This window comes from Anabrus simplex, chromosome 1 (assembly GCF_040414725.1).
Source record: "Anabrus simplex isolate iqAnaSimp1 chromosome 1, ASM4041472v1, whole genome shotgun sequence".
NCBI classification, from domain to species: domain Eukaryota; kingdom Metazoa; phylum Arthropoda; class Insecta; order Orthoptera; family Tettigoniidae; genus Anabrus; species Anabrus simplex.
This window is the reverse complement of record NC_090265.1, coordinates 1,154,030,727-1,154,055,906: the sequence shown is the minus strand read 5'-3', so window position 1 is coordinate 1,154,055,906 and position 25,180 is coordinate 1,154,030,727. Positions and strand designations below refer to the sequence as shown.

Here is a 25,180-nt window from a genome sequence, read left to right as displayed (position 1 = left end):
AGAAGTGACAAATCTAGTCATGTTTACAAAGATAAGAGCATTAAAACAAACAGATTATATGATAAACACAGTGGCAGGTCAGTGTGGGAAAATGGAATATAGAAGCTAGGAGTCAAGGACAGGCTTGAAAAACAGTCAAGGACAGGGCCATCTCTACATCTTCATATACTGCCATTTTCAAATAGATGGTCTCTCCCAACTTTGTGACGCTTAGGAAGTTTGCATGTCCATGCCTTTCATAACTCTTGGCCAGTACTTCAATTCTTAGAAGGGCCACTCTCTCTTTTTTCTCTTATGATCACTTTTCAGGTGGTGTTTTATCTAATTGCACGTCCACTTAAAACAATAATCGCTTCCCATAATTATTAAACTTTCAAAAGAATGGTAGGTATTTGTGAGCAATGAGCAATTCTATAACGTCATTAACAGGTTCACTGCGGTTATATAAGGGGTGATTTACTCCCCAACCTGAGCAGGTTTATTGCTTGGAATTGTAACTTCAGAATGTCTTCATCTCTGTACATCTACCATGGTGGTTTTTCTACAATCGAAACTGCACTGTTGGCCATCAAAGCAAAATATGCATAAAACGAAAATAAATACAGTAGAAGTCCGCTATAACGAGAATTCATAACAGTGAAAAATTTACTCTCTAGCGGATTGTCGTTATATTCAATTTTTTTTAAAGTCGGAAAAATCCCATGCACATTCAAATCGGTGTGAAACGGCAATCATTTCGTTCAAAACTTACATTTTCACAGATGATATCCACACCACGGATTACTTGTTTGTTATTTTTCGAAATCTGATACTACATGAAAGTGTGTGTTTAATTTCATCCAAGACAACCCAAAATGCAATACGACCTCACTTTTTCCTTGAAGAAATTTAAATCACGCTTAAAAAGTGCTTTGTACAGTCATATGAATGCCTTTCTTGTACAGTACGCATTTTTAAACTATCTTTGTTTTCGTAATCTATAATCTTCATTTCCGTATTGACAATTGCACAATTAAAAATAGGAGAGGATTTCCACCAATCAATACTTATTTATTGTATATATTAAACTACAGGACCGGTTTCGACCTCATATTCAAGGTCATCTTCAGCTGAACCATACATACATATTTATATAATGAAGCTTTGATTAAGATTGTGGTGTTGAAGGAATGCCATATGATGATGATGTACATTTAGTTACATACAAATGGGGCACGTCTTAGCGTGAACTGGCGTATATGTCATTCTGTACAATATTGCAACTGTATGTCTAAAATGTTTAAGGTCTTAAAACTAGTGTATAAAACACGTCTTTTCCTAAACTAACTTATATATATGTACAAGATAAAAACAATATATAAAAAAACACTTCATGCATATGAACATTCGTTCTTGCTTGGTGGTCAATACATCGACTAACTTCCGTATTTAAGTCTTATTCACAATTGTACACTTCAGCTGCTATTCTTGGAGTTTGTAAAATTGCATGGATAAAAGTTTTGTCTTCCTGTGCGTATGTGAGATAAAACACTTTCAATTTTAAAAAGGTGCCAAATGTATGGATGAAATTCAAGTAAAATATGTTCAGCTCTGCTGTGTGTGTTGCTCTTTTATTAGAACCAATTCATGTTGTCTTTTTGGCGTCCGTAAATTTGGATGACATTGGTTTCAAAGTAGTGGCTCCTTTCCCATTTGTAGCTGTGCAATGATGTTATGTTTATTGTTGTTGGTGTAGCTGAGTTGTGTTTGACATGCGAGCTCGCACAAACTCAGCTACACCAACAACAATAAACATAACATCATTGCACAGCTACAAATGGGAAAGGAGCCACTACTTTGAAACCAATGTCATCCAAATTTATGGACGCCAAAAAGACAACATGAATTGGTTCTAATAAAAGGGCAACACACACAGCAGAGCTGAACATATTTTACTTGAATTTCATCCATACATTTGGCACCTTTTTAAAATTGAAAGTGTTTTATCTCACATACGCACAGGAAGACAAAACTTTTATCCATGCAATTTTACAAACTCCAAGAATAGCAGCTGAAGTGTACAATTGTGAATAAGACTTAAATACGGAAGTTAGTCGATGTATTGACCACCAAGCAAGAACGAATGTTCATGTGCATGAAGTGTTTTTTTATATATTGTTTTTATGTTGTACATATATATATAAGTTAGTTTAGGAAAAGACGTGTTTTATACACTAGTTTTAAGACCTTAAACATTTTAGACATACAGTTGCAATATTGTACAGAATGACATATACGCCAGTTCACGCTAAGACGTGCCCCATTTGTATGTAACTAAATGTACATCATCATATGGCATTCCTTCAACACCACAATCTTAATCAAAGCTTCATTATATAAATATGTATGTATGGTTCAGCTGAAGATGACCTTGAATATGAGGTCGAAACCGGTCCTGTAGTTTAATATTGTGCCCTACTGGACCCTGAAGTTCCGGCCAGGCGAAAGCCGGTTTCGAACCCAGAGTACAGTAGTGAAAGAACTCTCACAGACGTGAGCTGGTGCACATAGTCTTACCTGAACATATTCCTCTTCACTCAGCCGGATAAGCGTTCTTCTCAGGGATAACATGGGGATAACGGGGCAACAAAAGATAAACACGAGGATATGTGACTAATCAGGTAAGAATTGGCTAAATTAAAATAAAATAAAATATCTAACAGAAACATCGCTGCATTCAAAGTTTAACAAATAGGGATTTATTACATAAAATTGAATTATTTACAAATGAAAGAGCTTTTCATTATGATAGGGTAAAATAACGCTGAGCCGATGACAACCAGTTCACTGCCTTCACGAAAACAGCTGTTCTGTAACAAGCATGTTACCATAGTGTAAGTAACGAATTCAAGAAAAACGGATATCTGCTGAAATACACATTATTGAATGACTCCCATAAAATTTACTATGCCTCGAACCGTCGAACCCCGGAGCAAACAAATATCACCACAAAATGTACAATGACCTGACTCGGTCACGAACCCTAGTCCCATGACGAGTAAGGCGTAAAAGATACATATGCAAACAATATAAAAAGAACACAATCAACATATACACGGGTGTTAATATCAAACGGGCCAGTGTTAAAAATTTACGTAGAACAAATAGGACATAAAAGATCTCTTCCTGCTTTCAAAACATCAAGGTCCTCCTCCCCTTCACACACTTGACAAGCTGCAGACGGCAAAAACCAATTCTCAAGCCTGTGACGTCAAGCTCAACGACCTTCACCCTCCACCACTTCACTAGCGACAGTCCCCCTAATTTATGAGCTCATCTGGGCGGCAGGCTAAAAATCTCGCCTTTCAAAAGAAACACCTCACGTAATCTGCTGAAAGCCCTCTTTAAAATACACCTGGGCGATCTGCCCTTGTCTCAATATCACCAGCAGTATCGCAAATCTCACCTTCGCCTCTCATGGGCTCAACCTTGGTGCTACAAAAACACTAATCATTAAGCGATAGTCACATGGCCATACTAGGCATCTCCAAATATATCCAATATACTCTCAATTGTGCTGGGCTCTCTCATATCAATCGCAAATCTTACTTTTGCCTCTCATGGGCTCATATCTCTCAAATATTCGGACTCGCTCGCTCTATCCGTGAAGCTGGGTGAATTACGGGTTCCATGCTGGTCTCAACTATACGTATCTACGTCTGCAGAAACAAATGCCTAAATGCGATATAATAAAAAGTGTCTGTCTGTTAGACTCACCTCCTATGACCAAAGGAGTTCGATCAGACCCATAAAAATCACACGTACGTTAACATAATACAATCAAAATGAAATACACACGCTAACAAGGAATCTACAAAATATCATCTACCTTAATGTACGGGGTTCGAGCTTGAGGCCTAGCTCTTAATTACAAGGAAAATTTTCCTACCATAACTAATCTGTTGACTGACGGCCCCACATATTCCTATCTAAATTTAAATGACATGCTTGAAACAGAATTGGAAAGCTCTGACCTTATGATATCGATGACATAACGGAGCGGCCCTCCCTGTGGACCACTGAATTTACCACATCATGATAGACTGCGGCGCTGGCATCAGATACTGTTGACCACTTGGAGACATTCTTTCTTGTGTGGCGCCTTCGTACAGCTCCCTCTGTAGTTGGAAGGTGTCCCCTTCGACGTCGCGCTGATCAGGTGCTCCCAACGTTCCTGGATCGATGCCCGTTGTCGTGTTGGCTTCAGCTCCTGGTTGTGGCTTCCTTGCAATGATGATGTCAAACACTCGTTCTGACTTGATGCTGGGGTAACTGAAAATAAATTCATATATTACAGACTGTCCAAACTCGATGCCTGTTTCCACTACTATCGTGTCTCACACGTCACATTGACCAAGTCTCGTTCAGAGTTTTAAACCTGGTACACAGTGTCTTCACTACTTTAGGTCACTGTTATTTCATCCCATCACTCGGACAACATGTCGTTTCTGAATTCATATCCTGAGCCAATCTTAATTCTAGCAGTTCGTCAGTCATAACTTGACCTCACAGAAATATGAAGCTACTAGTTCATTAGTCTCTTATAAGCAGTAGCTCATCTCCCCCTAGCATATTCTCACAGGTAAAATCTTAAATTCAGCTGAATATTCAAGTTGATTACTTACTTCCTCGCAGATATAGCAGTACTAGTAGTATGTGCAGCTCGAAGACAAAGCGTTGTTCTCAGTACCAACACGCAGTATGACGACTCGTTCAAGCGGTCTTCTTGTCCAAGAATGAGACTGATATGCCAGGCGGCCTTATTTTATAATCCCGTATAGCGTCATCACGCCGCTTGGTCGCGTGCAATATGCGCGCGCCCGCGAAGTTTTTCCCGCATAAAGTACATCATGAGCTCTAATTAACGAATGCATTTATGAATGCAGCCCTAATGCATATCAAAATAAAGCAGAAATTATACAGGTTGCAATTCTTGTCTCAAATCCAATGCAACTCTTCCGTACCCAAAGATATTAATTTAATTCTTTCTTCCCTCCTACTATAAGTTTTGCCGGGATCTGGGAAGCATCCCCAATCTTCATCAAGAGGCTTGGCTTGGGACATAACTCCTTTTAATGAGTTTCTGGAGATTTCTCATAATGACGCTCTCGCTCACTTCACACAAGAACGCTTCTTCTGGACTCCTTTATGACATATACTGTAAGACACTGGCTTCGTGGGTGGCCTCGTGTGATTCCAATATCCAATACTAAAATTAATACAATTGTCCCATGAACAGTATGGTTCAATATATACAATAAATAAGTATTGATTGGTGGAAATCCTCTCCTATTTTTAATTATCTTTGTTTTCACGCCAACGCCGAACATTGACTTTAGTTATCCCATATATTTTTTGTGTCTACACATAAATTCTTTATTTCTGGGGGTTTAATAACCATAACTTAAAATTGGCATCATAATATCGAAGAGAACCCGTTGATAATTTGCCGACAATATCTATTCCATGCGTCTCTAGAATACGACGTTGCATCAGGAAAAGATTCTTGCTGTCTATCAAAGTGTTACTTTTACTCAGCGTCAGCTACAACCGGCCGCTACACGCACGTCTCGCTTGCCGGGTTAGACCATCTTCAGCGGCTAGCGATGTATAGGCCTAATCGCGGACGATAAAAGTCAATGAACGAGTTTACTGCGGCATGGTATGGCCATTCTGCCCTTGTGTTTTTCGTGCACGTACCTCAACATTTCATCTTTGACTTCTTTAAAGCATCCTTGCTGCGGGCCACTGAATACATTTTTGTATAGTACGCATTTTTTTAGCTATCTTTGTCTTCACGCTAATGCGGAATATTGGCTTTTGTTAGGCCTATGCCGTATTTTCTTGCAGCTGCACAATTATTCTACATTTCCGAGTGTTTAATAACCATTAACTGAAAATTGGCATCATAATATCGACGAGAACCCGTCAAAAATTTGCCGGCAATACCTGTTCCACGTATCTTTGCAGTACTACGATCCATTGAATTAATAAATAAAGAGGTTCAACCTATTCGATACAAAAGAATAAGAAATGCAGTGATTACATTCTTATTTAATAATGAGTAGAAGTGGTATCGGTTTCGACCCTAGTCCAGGTCATCATCAACCGATTAAAACATGAAAAACAATGCATAGGAAAAAGAAAATAAAAGATCATAAATAAGAATGTAATCACTGCATTTCTTATTCTTTTGTATTGAATAGGTTGAACCTCTTTATTTATTAATTCAGTTTTAACTGTGATACTTTTCATTACGGAACAATGAAATTTTTATCTTTGAATACTACGATCCATCACGAAAATATTCCAGCTGTCTATAAAACTTAATTTCACTAAGCGTCGGGTATAGTAAACGCTTTAAAACTCTGCCACTGGGCCTTGGCCTTTTTAAAAATTTGAAGGCGTATGTTTTGATGCCATTCTGTAAATTTGAGAAACGTTTTTGTGGAAGTCAGTAGAACGTCATTCCTCTCTTCACTATTTTCCGAGATCCAGTGACAACACAGAGGCACTGTATAATCAGTTGCCGCAGCTAGCGATGTATAATAAAGAGGCAGTCGTTTATTAACGGGTATTGTGTGTGTGGGGGAGGAGGGTGAAAACAAGCAGCGTGGTTACTGCGGTAGTTGCCAGTGGTGTTCATTACTGTTAGGTCACGAATGCAAGAGAACCCTTGATTTTTCACAGGAGATTCTGAGAAAAAACGTCTTGCCACTGCTACCGTTTGATGACTTACAGCTGTCAGAACTTTGCAGCGAAGGATACACAAAAATTTTCTTGAATCTTCGGTATCCAGATTTATCAAATTGTATCATCCTTCAATGACAGCTAAGTGCCTTACTTTAATGCAATTTATGCATAATTTAAAACTTTTATCTCCATTATATTATCTCGCATCTAGTTAAATTTCGGAAAGGTTATTCCCATGTAAATTTTTAGCAACAGGGTTATAATTTCTGTACATGATTTTGAAATGTTTTCGTGATACATATACGGTTAAGTTAGCTGACGCCATTCGAAGAAGAAAACTGAAATGTTTGCCACAGAAGCCTCTGGATTGATACGTATTTCATATAAAAATTAAAGGTTTAGTTTAACAATTCCACCTTTTCAATACAAAATTTATGTAATGCTGGTTACATTACAAATGAAAAATTTGTTTGGAACTAGTTTCGACCTAAGGTCAAGGTCATCATCAGCCAAGAACACAAATTGCACAGCATATTCAATAGTCCATAAACAATATACATATATCGCAGAAACATTGTGATTCGACGATGTAAAGTTTAAGATGAAACAGTCACAATGGGGATAAAAATGTGTGATCTGGATTTAACTTATTAAGGGGTAGATCTACCATATTTTAAGGCTAGTCTTGTGATGCCAATAAACTGTAATCAAATTCCATCCAATAATATGACCAGAAAATAAATACCTTTCTTTAAAATAAGATATTTAGTATTCTCACTGTTTTGGTGTTTTTTATTCATATGAACTTTACATCATTACTTCCGTTTCCTTTCTTATATGTTTCAAAATGTTTTTAGGTTGGCAAAGAGAATATTACACCGGCTATTTCACTGGTGAACTTTGAAGAGCGTCACCGTGTTGCAATGGAGTATGTATATGGCCCCACTTTCATCTGCCCTAACATGAACGTGGCCAAGCAAGTTGCTTTCCATCCAAGGATCATGAAGAAGTGCATTACTTATGATGGTGACATTGCAGATCCGGCAGGAACATTATCTGGTGGTAAGGTTCCAAGACTGGTTTCTTATTTATTTCTCTTTTCAATAAAACTTGTATTTTCAGGGGCCTGAAAAAAGAAAAGGTATGTGTGAAAGCTGTATAATTGAGTGTGCCTACAGTATGTAGAAAAGAAAACATAAGTGTATTGCATTGAACATTTGTATATTGGAGGTAATATAAACTTGCAGTATATATCGTACAATGTTCTGCGTTAAACTACACAGAGAAGTTGTTTATTTTAGATTGTTTGTTATTGTCTGCTGCTACGGCATAAGCTACATCCTCAAATCTTGGTAACTCTTTGATTATTTCATCAGACACTTTATGATGTTCAAGGGTTACAATTTTTTTTTTTTTGGTCTGTATTGAACTGAGATTACATATAATTTAATTTCACAAAAATTGTTTATTCCATCTATTCACTACTTCATATTATTAGCCATGCATATATTTGCATTACAATGAGTCACTAGGGACTAGTTTCGACCCTGCTTGGCGTCATCATCAGCCTTCATTGAGCACACATTTTTTGTCGAATGTCCTAAAACATTACCTTCCTATAAAGTAATAAAACTACTAATATGAGCTATATGTACAGTGCAGTAACATTCCTTGTGATATGTGGTTACATTGAGCCAAGTGTTGTGGTACTTGAAATGTTACATGAATTCTAAAATATTTCGTGGCACAAATCATTACATTAGAAATATACATTTCCGTTAAAATGTCTTAGTACAAATGTACAAATGGTGTGGTAAGTTCTGCGAATTGTAGTTCAATTGTACTTTGCATCAATTTTTCGACAGTGCTTGAAATATTAGATGAACATTAAAGTATTATGTGACACAAATTCATTGCATTATGATAAAAGTATACAATTTCATAAACAGTCTAAGTACAATATCCAGATGTTTCTAGTAAGTTCTTTGAGTTCTAGCTCGATTGTACTTTGCATCAACTGAGTGAAATTTAATTTTTACGACACTGGCTCAGAGGGTATTTTAGGTAACTTCCACTAAGTCCAAGTAATGGTAATGTAGACATGATACTGTATAGGCTTTTGGGCTTACGCTGTGTCAAGAAAATAAGGTGAAATTCTTTATGTTTCGCAGAGAACTGTGCTCTGCGTCATCAGAAGAAATCTCGACTGTCCACGAGAAAGGCTTCTTAAACAATGACTCTTTTAGATGTTATAATAGAATTGGCAATGGTATGTTCATTCGCCATCAGATGGCTCCCAGGATGTGGCACAGCACTAGCATTCGAAGCGGAAGCTGACCGAACCATCAGAATCAGTCTAAGAGGTTCACATAACATGTGTACGTAACATATGACATTGACAGGTGTATGATATTGACACAAGCCTGGAATGATACGTCTGGTGATGAGGAATGTACGAATTTGGAAAATACCGAGACGAAATAACAGTGAAGGGACAGGGAAGGGAACTACCTACGTAAATTCTTAATGGCTGGCAACCAGGTATTACTTAATTGATAGTCAGTGTCCCTGTTGAAATTGTTACGATTTCTATGTACCGTATTTACCCGAATAATCCCCGCCGTCGAATAATGCCCGCACCCTCATTTTAGAATGGCTCATTTCGAAAAAAATGAAATGAACTAAAATTCCTTTCATCGGAAGAGTAACTTAGGCATAAACAAATATTTCGTATCACTCCGCGAGGTCCACATGGTCTTTATGCAAATATCACTGCTATGAAATATATTTTACATGGAAATGAGCAAGTAGGTCTACTTACATGACAGGTATTTCATTAATCTGAACTTGCAATAGGCTCTATTAGAAGATTCATTCTCTCTTGCATCACTAGAATACTCTCCTAAATTACTTACAAGTTCGTCACTCTCCACGTCTAACGCCGTAGGCGGCTGGAATATCTAATTGAAAGATAAAAATCACAGCGACGAGTAATATGATCAAGATTATGCAATTAATAAACGTCCGACACATTTTAGGTTATCTGAAGCTTCCGAACAGAACCTGAAATTCCCAACACATAGGTAGGCCTAAAATGAATTCTCAATTATAGCTAATATCTTGTACGGTATGCGACTGGGTGACGTTTAATGAAGAATGAAGAAATACTGACTTATGTTTTTAGTAACATACAATGTGTAGGCTATAATAGGTTTTTTTTGCTAGTGGCTTTACGTCGCACCGACACAGATAGGTCTTATAGCGACGATATATAATAGGTTTTTCTTATTCCCTTTGTTAATGCTTTCTGCCACCAAGTTCAATAACTCTCTTGGAAAGTCATATTAGGCTTCTTTCTCTGTTTCTGCTCAATAGCGGACATAATTTATGCAAATTATTTGCAAACCCCGGATGGAATCAAAAATTTGTTTACAATTCGATAGTGGCGGCAGCACGTAGTCATTTGTTTCCTCACGGCTGACTTGGTGCGTCGCTCTAGCTAGCTCAACAAGGGATCCAGTTGGCCGTGGTTTCCTGTACGTCAGTATGAAAAAATGTGGTTCAAACTGAGATTGAAATGAAAACTTAGTTTTGGTAAACCGAGATAAGTTCTGTGGTGAATACGGAAGTGAGCGTTATCCGAAATAATGACATATCCGAGTTTTGAATATCTAAGATAACAGCAAACGTTACTGACGTTGGTGAACACGGGCCTAAAACACTTCTTACACGTGGTTTCTCTTTACTGGACAGTAACACGACCGATAGTGGATAATTCTTTTCGTGCAATGTAAACACTTGAAATAGACACACCGACAAAATCTGATGTTACATTTGCAATACAGTAAAACCTTGTTAATTCGAAGTCTTTGTAATACTGAAATCGGACTTCCAATTGTGTGATTTCGAATTAACAGCCATCTTGTAATTCAGAAATGCCAACCCTCACCAGTTTTTGCTGATTCTGCTTCTCCGCGTGCTGCCTGCTATGTGATATTGTGGCTTTCCTTAAAACGCTGAATACAAAAGAATTCCGATTTCACTCTATTTTCAACTGTGAAACACGCTATTGACACAGCGAAGTGAGTGAAAGAGAGGAAAGCTACCCCTGCACGTTACGGAGGATGCGTTCTATCGTGATGTGGAGAAATTTTGAATTTAAATTACTCGTAAAATATGGTACTATTTAAAAAAAATGTAAAGTCAGTTTAGAATTAAAAGTCTGAATTTTTTTCTGTTTAAATGTGACATATGGGGACAGTTTTCTTCCATCTACGGTTGCACAAAGCATAACTGTACAATCAGCGTCGAAAACTAGGTGAGCCAGGAGCGTGTTGGAAACCTTGACGCAAATAAAACCCGCACCCCAATTTCGTGCTTTGAATAAAAAAAATATATATATGCGGGGATTATTCGCGTAAATACGGTATTTCCACAGCTTCCCGTATAATCCTGGACCTGTAGTGTCTAGTGTGGGTAAGAGCTCAAGCATCTTGGAACATGACATCATGACCCGACGATAGATTGTGCTCAGCTATTGCCAATTTGTCTGGTTGGTTGAAATATACAATATTAAATAGAAGGAAGGATCCACCTTTCAATACTCCGTTGTTAAGTTGAACCAAATAGAAGTTACAACCTGTTCATTTGGGACTGGTTTCAACACATTTGAAGTGCCATCATCAGCCAATGAGCAAAGCAGTCCAAAAATTAAGTTACGTTATGTTATATTCATGTTCCTTGATACCGGTACCAATGGACCAGCATGCTTGGCCGATGTATACCTGACCGCAAGTACAGGGAATTTCGTGTACCCCAGGATGTAAAAGTGGGGAAAATTTGTTCTTGGTTTTACTCAGACTGTGAGCAATTTTAGTGGCAGTGCCAAACATGGTTTTTATATTGTGTTTGTGGAGGACCGTGGTAATTCAATCCTTGGTGTTGTGAATGTAAGGCAAGTAGGTAGTTCCCTTCACTTCTTCCTTCTGTGAGCTCTGCTTGGTCATTTCTCTGGGATGCAGGGCTCTATGAATCTGGAAATCGCTGTAACCATTACCCTTGAACGCGACTTTGAGCGTGTCCATCTCCACCTGGATATGTAATGGCTCACAAATTTGTCTCGTCCTCGTGGCGAGTGTCGTGAGAATGCCTTATTTTTGTGTTGGATGGTGGTGAGAATCTGCATGAAGATAGCGATTTTTATGGGTAGGCTTACAATAGACAGTATGTCCTAAGGAGCCGTCCGGTTTCTTTCTTACTAGAACATCCAAGTAAGGAAGGCATCCGTCCGACTCATCTCCATAGTGAATTTAATTGAAGGATGTTTCCGATTTAGGTGGTTTAGAAATAGAAGAAGGACCTTCTGTCCAGACCACAAATGCATCATCAACATACCTCCACCATGTCATAGGTTTGACGGGCACCGAAGCAATAGCCTCCTCTTGAAAATGCTCCATAAAGAAATTAGCCACTATGGGCGAAAGTGGACTTCCCATATCCACTCCGTCTGTCTATTAATAAAAATTCCAACCCCACAAGAAATAGCTGGAAGTCATGCAGTGGTAAAATAGCTTAGTAATGTCCCCAGGGAACAGTTGTTCAATGAGAGACATGACGACTCAGCCGGCTCTTTAGTGAACAAGGACTCCACGTTGAAACTCGCCAAAAGTGCATTAGGTTGAAGGGTTATGGTTGACAGCTTGTTGATGAAATACCGAGAGTCCCTGATGTATGATTCAGTACGTCCTATGTGTGGCTGAAGCAATTTGCTTAGGTATTTAGCCAGAGCATATGTAGGAGAACCTATCGCACTAACAATAGGTCTGAGGGGAACGCCTTTTTTATAGATCTTAGGCAGTCCATATAATCTAGATGGCACTACATCCCCCGGGGACAGACGTTTAGCCTCCTCTTTTGGAATTAAAGATTGCCTTAAGAGCTTCATGGCGGCGTTGGACACACGAGTGGTGGGGTCACGTGAGCTCAGTCTGTAAACAGGCTTTGACAATATAGAAGAGATCTTATTCTTATAAGAAAGGCTGAGCCGGCTGTGGAGAAAAGAGCCGTTATGAAGACTAGAGGAGATTCGCCTCCAGAAACTTCAGCAGGAAATAATCATGATCTGGAATCTTGCTGCAATTTTGATACTGAAATGAGAGATGTCATTGATAACGATACGCTGATGTTGGCCGCGAAAGTTGAAAGTGAATGAAACTACATATGCTGAAAACCATGTGCCTTTATTGAACTGATTAAAATATGGGGTGCATGAGACAAGACCGTTGGCAGTTTACACTTAGTTCATCCCAGATTTTAATGTTAATTGTGTGTTTGTACAATAGTTTTCATGTCAATCGTGTGTTTTTACATTTGTTTTGTTATTAGATGTATTACATTAAGGCTGAAGTTGGCCAGCCAAGGCCAAAACTAGTCCCTAGTTTAGTAATGTAATTCAGTTATATTGCATAATATAGTATTGAAAAAGGTGGGCCATACAACATTAATTTAATAATTGTTATTGCGATCACAATTCAGTACGGATCAAAACCATGAAGTTTATATCGTATGATCCCCTTCCAATGTCACACGTTTTCATTGTTGAAGAGGTCCGGAGATCTTGCTGTCCACCATAGGACCTCAACATGCTCTAGGCAGTCCATAAGTAGAGCCCTGCATGGATACGGATATCTGCGGCTATTCGCGAAGTTAGTGTCTTGGCGGATGCAAACTGTACAACAATGTGGATAATTTTGTTGCTAATTTATAAATAATTTAGTTTACTGATTTTCACTCAGGTGTACTCGTTTAGGTGACCCTTGACAGTGGTTTGGGAGAAGGGTGATATATAAAGAGCCTTGAGACCATAAAGCTGTAATTCTGACCTATATCTAACTGGCTTCTGACCGCAATGAATGGAAGGAAGGAACAATGGTCAATACGTCGGTGATTGTCGGAAGAGAAAATCCCTCATAAACCTATGACTGCAAGGGCTCTGGTGCCAGGTATCAGACGTATTGTATTATGCTAACAGATCTATCCGTTTCATTACCTTGGGTGTAATATACTGTAGTTAAATATTTACAATATCTGTTGATAAGCATTTCCAAATGTGGATGAAGGAACTGCAGATGCCGATAATATTTTGTATATCTGCACAGGGCTCTATCCACAGGTACATGTGCTGTGTGTGGATGTGCATTATCTTGGTGGAACACTGTCCCAGAGTGCCGTGCCATAAGTGGCAGGACGTGCAGACTCAGAATGTCTGTGGTCGCTGTGCTGTCAAAGTCTGTTGAAGCACTATTAGAGATGACCTGAACGCATATCCTGTGGCTCCCAACGCCATGATGCCAGGGATTATGCCTGTGTGCCTTTCCACAATATGGGCAAGATCTGCCCTCGACCCCGCCACATCTGCACACGATGGTCATCTGAGTTTATGGAGAAGTGGGACTCGTCACTGAACATGATGCAATGCCAGTCATCCTCTGTCCATGCCTCCCGATCAAAGCACTATTCCAAATGCAGGTGTTCATGTTCTGGTGTCAATGGCAATCAACGTATGGGGCGGTAGGACTCCAATCCGGCGGATGCGAGTCATCAGGACACTTTGCGGGAAAGCACAGGATGCTCTAGAGTCTCCAATACATGTATACTGATGGTGGGTGCCAAAGTTATGGGATCCCGCAATGCTTGGTGCACCATACGATGGTCCTCCATCGAGGTGATCTTCTTTGTCCGTATTGATAATTTAAGCACACAAGTATGAAGGATGTGTTTTCCACCTAATCAATACTTTATTTTACAAAATGTTTAGAATTATTTACATTAAAACAGTACCGGTTTCAGGCACACTCTATCAGTTATTCTAATTCCTACTTCCTTTTTCTTTGTCAGATTTATGAATTTACCTGAGCGTAAATACAAGTATGAAGAGGGGAGCTCTATCAACCTAATTTCTTTAATTTCAATATATGTCATGTCATGTCATATAAATATGCCTCAACAAGGATCCTGAAAACTACCATGTATCAGCAACAACATAGACTAAGAATGAATATAATATCTGTTAAACTAAAGAACCTCAATCTACTGAACGCAACGTTCCCCGCAAAATTGCGGCCCAACAATGCACCTTGATTCTATAAAACAGTTGGACATAATGATGGCATACTGGATAGATATTTGAACTTGCCACCAAAACCTCTGTGACCCTTCATTCTCTAAGAACTGTTCCTGTTTTTAACCTCAGCTATACAATTTTTGGAATATGTGGCATTCGTGGGACTCCAGCATGCCAAAGCCTTTCATTGTACCATATGTATATATCTAGTTTGACCTAATGTTGGCAACAGCATAGATATTTGAATGGGACTCCAACAAGTCAAAGCCCTATAATTGTACCATATGTATATATCTTAACATTAGTACAGTAGACGTCCGATAGTCCGGCACATTTGGGACCGGCCCGGTGCCAGATTACCGAAAATGCCGGACTATCGGGCGGTACCTCTTACTATGATATAGGTTAAGGCGTACAGCAAAACCAGCTGTAACTCGGTGTTTTGCAGTAAAATGTTGATTAGCAGAATCATTAGTTTAATAACACACTCCTCTTTTCAAACGTGTTGTTTCTTATTGCCATTTCATAATAATGCCGGAGTTCATCGATGTTTTTATCTGTAAGTCTTCCTTTAACATTTAGAGTCTTTCCATCTACAAATTCTCTTTTTCTTCTGTCCGCTTCAATTTTTGAAGGCATGTTCCCGTCCGTTTTTGAAATCTGTTTTTTTTATCATATGGTTGGCTTTCCAGTACTCTTGGCTTTCCAGTACTCAGTATAGCACACAGCCTTCTAGGCTGAATATTTTCAGAGATACTGTAGAGATATTTAAGTAAGTCAATGCATAACAAATGGATTGTATCAGATACATTTGCACTATTAACTTTGAAATAATAAAAAATACACTTCGATTCGTTTCGACAAATAATGCATCAAGTTGTTCACGAGAGATCATTATTGAGAGATAACAACATTTAAAAAATTCTGGAATGGTGCCAGACCATCGGGTGTTCCGGGCTGTTGGATGTCTGACTAATGGAATTCTACTGATTAGAATAAGGCATTCTTGTTTAATTATTTTTTAGTAATGTTTTATTATGTACAATCGCTATTAAGCAGGTTTATAAACAGCTGATGATGACCTATTTACAGGTCGAAACCGGGACTGTTTTAATGTAAATAATTCTAAACATTTTGTAAAATAAAGTAGTGATTAGGTGGGAAACTCGTCCTTCGTACTTGTGTGCTGAACAGGCACTCACGCTGGCTTTTAGTGCTGGAAGTGTCTGAGGACATGTTCGGCTCGCCAGGTGCAGGTATTTTTGTGTGACGCCCGAAGCCGACCTGCGCGTTATAATGAAGACAATACATGCACCCAGCCCCCATGACAGAGAAATTAACCAATGATGGTTAAAATTCCCGACCCTGCTGGGAATCAAACCCGGGACACCTGTGACAAACATCAGGCCACTGTGATATCTAAATGGCCCACGTGCCTGGCAATTGCATGATACGACCAACCAGCCTCATGCAGTCCTCCCAATGCGGCCTCTGTCATATGCTGGCAATTGGTGGATAGGCTGTCCAACGCGTCTGCGAGGCACTGTACATAGTCCTCTCTGCACGTCTTGTTTAACTGTCTGACTCGCAGCAGTTGACTGGTCACAACTTATCAACAACAGGACGGTGCCATCGTGAATGTACTCTGGTTGGCATTCTACACATTACAGATCCTTGTAAATCTAATCATTTACTCGCACATCAGTGGTATGCATGTATACCAAAATGGGATAATATGAGGCCACTCCTTCTGGGTGCTTACCTTTTTTTTTTTTTTTCAGGCAGTTATAATGTAAGTGGTGAGAATATTTAAAGGAAGAGAAAGGTTATACCATGGTTTCAAATTTTTCTTACTGTCACTTTACAGGTGCTCCTGAGCAGGGTGAACCTGTTATGCTAATGGTGCGGCAATTGAACAACTACAAAGAAGAACTTCAGCAGAAGGAGAGAACCCTGGAGAAATTGAATAGAGACATTGCTCATTTCAGCAAGGTTGCCAGGGAGTAAGTACTCTCTCTCTCTCTCTTTAGTGAAAGTGCTGTATGGTAGCAATCTTTAAGGAAATATTCATTACACTCTTGAAAAGCCTACTTGTTAAAAGCATGCGTAGACATACTTTCTTTTTTCCTTGCATGAATTGAGTGAAATATTGGAGTACCAGGCATTGTTTGGTTTTGTGCCTGTTACTGGCTTAAAAATTTATTTCAAAAAATTCAAAATCATTCATTTGGTTACGCATATATTCTTCCTTTCAAAATGCCTACCTTCCTAATCTATTGGCTAGTTTTAGTGTATGTTACAGCTAATTAATGGCGTATGGCTTTTAGTGCTGGGAGTGTCCCGAGGACATGTTCGGCTCGCCAGGTGCAGGTCTTTTTGTGTGATGCCCGAAGCCGACCTGCGCATTATAATGAAGACAATACATACACCCAGCCCCCATGCCAGAGAAATTAACCAATGATAGTTAAAATTCCCAACCCTGCCGGGAATCGAAGCACGGACCCCTGTGACCAAAGGCCAGCACGCTAACAAAAAATACTCCTCAGTTCTAAGGAGTGACTCCAGGTTGAATACAAAGATAGTGTGTGTTTACGTCTATCCCCCTTGCTGCTGTTGTCTATTATACATTCAGTATACCGTGAAACCTCGTTAGTGCATTCCTCATTAACAAGTTTTCCCACTTAGCACATCATAAATTTGAAGTTCCGATTCTCATCAGATTAAATCTCTTTAAAAATACCTTGCTTAAAGCATCACGAATTTTCACTATTACTGCTTAATAGGATCACAATTTTCCTAGCCCTAAAAATGTTATTTGTTATCCCTTGTGAAGGAAATTTGATTTCAGACTCTGGTAAGAGCCGTTCGCCACAGTGGCGTGATTACGAGAAAAGGCCTTAAATTCCGGAACTTCACAGGATAAGTTGCACCTTCGGGTAGCAAGCCTCGGGAATTTTCACTTTTGCTTGCCGGTTAACAGCAAGATTGCTGAATAACACAGTGATCCTATTTGTGCTTGTATTTCGCATTCCATTTAGAAGTTAGAAATTTATTTTGTATTGTGTGATACAGTAATGTAATGGCGTATGGCTTTTAGTGCCGGGAGTGTCCGAAGACATGTTCGGCTCGCCAGGTGCAGGTCTTTTGATTTGGCACCCGTAGGCGACCTGCGCGTCGTGATGAGGATGAAATGATGATTAGGACAACACATACACCCAGCCCCAGTGCCAGCGAAATTAACCAATGATGGTTAAAATTCCCGACCCTGCCGGGAATCGAACCCGGGGCCCCTGTGACCAAAGACCAGCACGCTAACCATTTAGCCATGGAGCCGGACTGTGATACAGTGATGCATAGGGAATATTTGTTGCGTGGTACAGTAGCCTATATGTGGATCAGGAACATAATTGTTTGAAATTGACTAGCGTGGTGCATATTTGTCTTGATATAGCCTAGTTATGGATACGGAAAAAGTCATAAAATTCCTTACCAATTAAGACAAAATTAAAATCTTTCAGAAAGTGGACTGCCATCCGCATCTTGAAGTGCACAGAGGTTAAGAATGTTGAACTCGCACCTTCGAGTTTTGACTCGATCACTCGAGTTGCTCGAGGGTTATTCAGAATGTCAGCCAAAGGAATTCCTCCCGGTCGCACATGGTCAAGTGTAACCTCCAATTCATTGTGTAAGAGTGTGACAAGAAAATGTTTAATAACCCACTGCTCTGAAATAAATGGCTTCTACTAACATTTATTTGTTCTAGAAAGAGTGTGACCTGCAATAATACTTTGATATTTTTATTGGCCTCGTGAACATGTGTTTCATATTTGTTCTTTCGTATTTTTCATACCTTTTAATATTCTCCTCTCATCCGTAGAAATGGCAAATATAGTTTTCACTGTACGTGCAGATGCACGACATAAAATGCCCTCGTGTCTGAAAAAATCTTATCTAGTGTTTCCATATCCCTGTTGGATCGTTGTTGTTCATATATTTAGCTGTATGTTTTCTCGCTTAATATGTTCTGTTTTGTCATCTTCTGTAGAAACGTCTTAACAAGGTTTTACTATATAAGAAAAATTTTTAATTAGCACATTTTGCAGCAAAATCATGGCAATAATGAATATTCTTGTGCACCGAAGCTTCCCTCAGGGAGAGACACAGAACTAACTTCTAGGGCATAGAGTTGCTTGTGGTATATTTCACAACTGTATGTTTAGAGCATTTAATCTCAATATACTATGGAATGACAGCATCAGTATACTGATTAGTTTCTAATTTTTATAAAGTGAAATTGTATTGCCTATCTGGAGACAACAAGAAAAATGATATTACAGTAAAATTTCGATGGATCGTTTTTCAAGTGGGAGGGGGAAAATTACGATGGATGCGGGAAAACGATAATTCAGGTAACGCAAAAAATTGGGGGAAAGCAAAATAATAAAATACGGTCACTGTATTTGGACGTATTTCTTTACGAAAACCTCATAGAGATATCAAAATATTACAACCACGATATACGCGATAGAAATGATAAGCATAATTTTTATGGCGTTTCTTTTCACTTTTCTTTACATCGCGTAACAATTAGAAACCGTTAAGGTCAATTTTCATATGGCAGATTACGGCTCTAAGTGGATATTACGGCGATAACCTCAATTTTCAGCGAAATTCGTACGATTTCAAAGAATGTGTATATTTTCATTATTTCGAATTGAAATAGAAAGTTTGTAGACTTCACTTTGTTCTTTATCTTTTTTCCTACTTACGGGCTAAAAAAACAGCATGAATCGTGAGCGCTACTATTAATCATTGAGTTCTTAGAATGAAACCGTAAAACTAACACAATCAATCAAGCAGAGAAATTGTTCCACCTAATGGATACTAACACATCAGAAGGTTTTTGGCGACAGGAGGATGGGAAAGAGCTAGGATTAGAAAGGTATCGGCCATGTCGTTAATTAACATACAGCCCCAGTATTTGCCTGGTGTGAAAATGGGAAACCAGGGAAAACCACCTTTAAGGCCTTGGCACACAGAATGCGGGCTGCGACCACGGGCAGGACGTCGTGAAACCCAATGCGGGCTGCAATCCGGAGATGTCTCACACATTGCGGCATGCTAGAGCGTGCAGACAGCTAGAAAGGCCACTTAGGTTTGGTCAGCAGAAGAGAAACATATTCAAATATGTGTTCTTCTGATGAAGAGGAAATATTTGCATTATTTTTCTTTATGAGAAAGAATAAGAAGCGGAAATGGATTCACGAAATTAAAATTTGCAGCGAGAACAATTAGGCGAATATCACAGATTATGTCGAGAATTAGAGAGTTTTGAAGATAGATTATTTACTTACTTTAGAATGTCTCGTGAGTGTTTCGAAATGTTATATAATCTACTGGAACCGACTATAAAGAAATTTACAACAAACTGGAGGAGGCCTATTCCTGCAAGAGAAAGGCTGGTAATTTGTTTAAGGTAAGTTATTTAAAATAATTAGAATATACTGTATGAACAAAATTTATTATAAATTGTTAATGATAAAAATTACAAATATTTTGTCTCATGTCATAAAATGGAATGTTTAGATTGGCAAGCTAACAAAGCTGACGTGAAGTAAGAGGGTTTGCAGTTTATTGCTGAGCAAAAAAATTAGCTCCACCTTCGTATATGTCTCTTGTATTTAGATTTCCGATCATTGCTGATGTAGGAGGATCAGCTTCCTGTGGTTGAAATTGTTCCGTACAAACAGGTTGTTCTGTAGCCGCAGAAGTGCTCTGACCATTGGAGAACCTACCAATCGTTGAACTGGTATCTCTGCTGCTGCTGTAATCACGATAGAATCTTTCATCTGAGCCCAGTGAACTCCAACAGGAAGTACTTGAAGAATATGAATAACGTTCACCAATTTCTTCCAGTTCAGCCTTTCCAAATAGCTCAGCTAATTGTATTTTCAGTTTATCCTGTCTCCTCGGCGAAAAACGTTTAAATATTGCAGCGTAGCTCATGGAAAGATTATCTATTTCGTCAGGTTGACGTTTTGAGGCGTTTTTCGTATCAAAATAACTTAATAGTTGTTTGACGTCATCACTCTGCTCTTTAGAATTTTTCTTCCTGTTTGGGGGTTGCGGCGTTTGTGTGGAGAGTGATTGCTATTCTTCAGTCACAGGAACACTACTCCCTGAAGGGAACTGAACTATTCGTTTGGGAAACTTCCATAGCCTCGATTTCTGATGTTGGGTTTTGGGATGGAACATTTGATTTTGTTGAAGACCTTACTAATGAATCATCCAGGAACTGCAGGTGGCTGCTCCATGGCCATTTTTTATATTTAGTATATGCAGCAGAACCCGTACTTCCTTTATCCAGCTTTTTATATTTGATGTAGCAGTCTCTCGGATTTCTCCACTTGTTTTTTTTACGGAATCTCCTGAAACAATGGAAAAGTGGATAAAATTGCAATAGGCTAATTCATTTTTTGTCACATTCGTAAAGTTGTATTTCCAAAATAAATAAACTACCTCAGTCGCAAGTTTGGGGACCCTCAAACACGCATTGAAGTTCTTGGGTTTTTGTTTTATCAATTTATTGCATGTTTTGTTTTCATTTAATTTGGTGGAGAGCAGACAAGACCCTACTTAAAAATTTTACTATTTAATAATTGATTGACTTCCGTCGTTTCCTGACGATTGATCTTATATTTTGTACGATGATGATATTTCCTAATATAATGTTAAATAAACGAATATTTTACCACTTGTGATACAGACTTTTTAGTTTCAGGTATTTGGCAACAGGCGATTCCTGCCAAACTATTGTGTTTTCCTTTCGAGTTGGGCGTTCAACTGTCTCAACAATTATAAAGGAAGTCTGCAAAGAAATTTGGAATGTACTGCAGCCCTTATACCTACCTACGCCAACCGCCGAAACGTGGAAACGAGCTGAGACCGGATTTCAAGAAATGCGGAACTTCCCCAATTGTGTAGGGAGCATCGACGGGAAACATCTAAAAATAAAATGTCCACCCAACAGCGGTTCAAATTACTTCAGCTGTAAACAATATTTTTCCGTGGTTCTTCTGGCTATAGTTGACCCCTTATACAAATTCCTAGTAGTGGATATTGGCAGCTACGGGAGGCTGAGTGACCATGGTATTTTTGAAAACTCGTCCTTTTACCGTGATTTCCTTGTTGGAAAAATAATTCTGCCTGCAAAGCCTCTACCAGGGATGAACTCACCAGTCCCTCACGTATTAGTTGGAGATGAAGGTTTTGGATTACACACATTCTTAATGCGCCCCTATCCCAAGACTGCTCCTCACAACGACCCACATAAAAAACAATTCAACCGACGACTCTCCAGGGCTCGACGAGTTGTGGAAAACTGTTTCGGTATATTAGTTCAAAAATGGCGTATCTTTCACAGACCTATAGAAACTGATGTCGACACAGCAGTGCTCATTGTCCAAGCCTGTTGTTGTCTACATAATTACATTATTATAATTAAGACTTGGGATGTAACCGCTGAAGCAGAAAATCAAGAGGAAAACGGACAACCACGTGCTTTACTTCCTCAAACACCAAGTAACCATAGAGCAAACAACGCTGCCCTGGAAGTTCGCCAATACTTTGTGAACTATTTCATCAATAATTGAAAGACACTTGAACTATTGTAAGCAATAATGAAAGGAACAATTTTTTTTTTTAACGATTTGACCAAAGGGTTTGCTTTTAGATAACCTGACAAAACATTGCACCTCTATCCAGTCTAAATTAAGATGTACTTATAGTTAAAATAATTACATTATTAGTAATCATTTGGTAGAACAATTTACATACAATGATAATTAAACAAGTTGTTATGAAAATTTGAAGTTGAAAATATAATAAATTTTTCATTGTACTTACCGTATGAGTTCAATGCACGTCCTATCTCCCTCCACTTTTCTGCCTTCTTGTCGGCGTTTTTGTATTCAACATGTCCTCGCTCATATAAAAATGGGTATTTTTTCACCTCTTCGATAAGTCCTTCCGTGTCCATTTCAAGAAAGAACGCAATACACTATGCGGGCAACAGACTCGAAACACAACTGATCGTTGTCGCATACCAGAGTGTGTGTGACAGAGATGATACAATATTACGAAACTCTGTTTGGCGTCCAGCCCGCTGCGGGCAGAGTTCGCAGAACGTGGTCGCAGCCCGCATTCTGTGTGCCAAGGCCTTTAGGGCTGCCGATGGTGGGATTCGAACCCACTATCTTCTGAAGGCAAGCTCAGTGCTGTGGGACTCTTGATGCATGACCAATTCGCTCGCTTCTTTCGTTCTTTACTCTTCAGTACATACGACTCGGTTAGAAACGTGGTGTACGTTCTCAATTTACCATCCATGAATGGTTTAATCAATTTGTAAAAAATACTGTAGATCACTTAATCATGAACATTTAAATTGTAATCATGAGTACGAAGTCAGCTCCCAGCTGACAAACCGTAATCCACGCTTGCTAGAGAGTACAGGGGGCGACGATGTTTTCTTGGGAAGAGTGAAGGGACGTGCCAATGCAAAGGTTTTCTTAATAGTGGTGTTTGTGGCATTTTGTCAATTTTTATAATAGACTTACAGTAATTGCCAGTTATTAAATTTAAAAACAAACGTTTATTCAATGTTTATACTGGAAAACAATGACGGAAGAAACACTTGAAACTTCTGGAATGTTAGTCTTTAATTCAAAAGTAAGTCCAAAACTTGCAGCATTTGTGGCTATAATGACCTTTCTTTTACATTGTCATGTTTGTTTTGTTTCTATCTTTTTTTCTTTGCAGCAATATTGACACTTACTGGTCTAGTTATGTAACAGAACACTGTAATATTGGTTAGGTTGTCTGTCTGTTAGGTCATCAGTCCAGAGGCTGGTTGGATCCTCAAATAGCACCACCAACGGCTATGCAGTTAGAGAGAAACCGCAAAAAACCAATGGCAGAGCCTAAATAAGGCATACTAGGCAAGATAAGGAGTGAGGTAGTTTGCCCTTGCTTCTCACTGGACGAGGAGGTGCTACTGCAGCACAACTGATCCTATGAGCAACACCTTTCATAACACTCAACACTAGATGTGCTCCAAATGTCATTACTCAACACTCATACCCCCATACAGCCATGGATGAGATTGGGACTTCGGTGGAAGCTACACTTTGCTCTGGCCTGTGCAAGAGACGGATACAAAAATACTGCATCCATCAAGAATTGGCAATAGGCAGGATCGGTTGGGTTATGTATGTTTATTTGTATAGGCATAATATTTTAATATCATTCACGTCTCTCAAATAGACCTAATAAAATATCAAAACAGGTCACAGGTAATACAGTATGTGCCAAAATATACAGTACTCGAAATTACGAGTCTTATTATCATTACCTTACTTATCGAGATGATAGTGTAAATGTTCAAAATGTGCTCCATTGCGCTGTAGGCAGTGTTCATAACGATCACGCAGATTCTCCAACATGTTCTGGTACATAGTTTGCTGCAGAGTCCCGAAGAACGAGATGATCTTCTGACGTAATGCAGGCACAGTTTTGGGTGGATTTGGACAATTGAAAATTTGCTCCTTTAACATTCCCCACACGTAAGCATCAGGTGGTGTGAGATCGGGGGAATGTGATGGGTAGGGGAACTCAGTCCTGCGGATATTACTTGTCCTGGAAAGGTTTCTTGCAGCATAGCCATACCGTATTTCCCGGCATAATCGTCGCACTTTTTATACCAAAATTTTCAAAAAAAAATTGTAGGGTGCGACCATTACCCGAAGAATTTTTAATACCAGTATTTGTTTTACTCAAAAAATGTATTTATAACTAAATTGTATTTGATACAAATTTAAGATGCACGTAATACTTGCGTTTATACATCAAAATAATTAAAATAGTCTAAAACAAAATTCATAATTATTTGCAACAATTCGGCGAACGTTTTTCCAACCTCAAAATAAAAATGAACGTATTAAGTTAATTGTCATTAATTTGAGTATTAAATATTACACTTGCAAAAAATTATCGCTCTGTTGTGATATACGGACTTAGCAGTACACAATTTATTCCAAATCGTCTGTCGCTATCGCAGGTTTCGGTATCTGATGCACCGTCCTCGCCGCTGTTAATACCAGTATGAGATTCTTTGTCTCTCGGCAACACTGCGTCATCTTCGGATCCGTCTAGTGCATTCGAAATCCCAGTCCTTTTGAAGCTCTTGGAGACTAGTTCAGGTGGTATAAGATCCCAACTCTTCATAACAAGTCCAAAGGTGGACACCTGATATTTCCACCGGGCGTCAAT

General features: G+C 38.9%; 1 protein-coding gene across 1 annotated transcript in view; it reads left to right on the top strand.

Moving 5' to 3' along the window:
• The window catches only part of SMC2 (structural maintenance of chromosomes 2), a 349,885-nt gene that overhangs the window by 173,892 nt on the left and 150,813 nt on the right, over window positions 1–25,180 (top strand). The window contains exons 13-14 of the mRNA XM_067137430.2: window positions 7,590–7,794; window positions 16,722–16,857. Of these exons, the coding sequence (XP_066993531.2) occupies window positions 7,590–7,794; window positions 16,722–16,857 (341 nt within the window). The remainder of the gene's footprint in view (window positions 1–7,589; window positions 7,795–16,721; window positions 16,858–25,180) is intronic.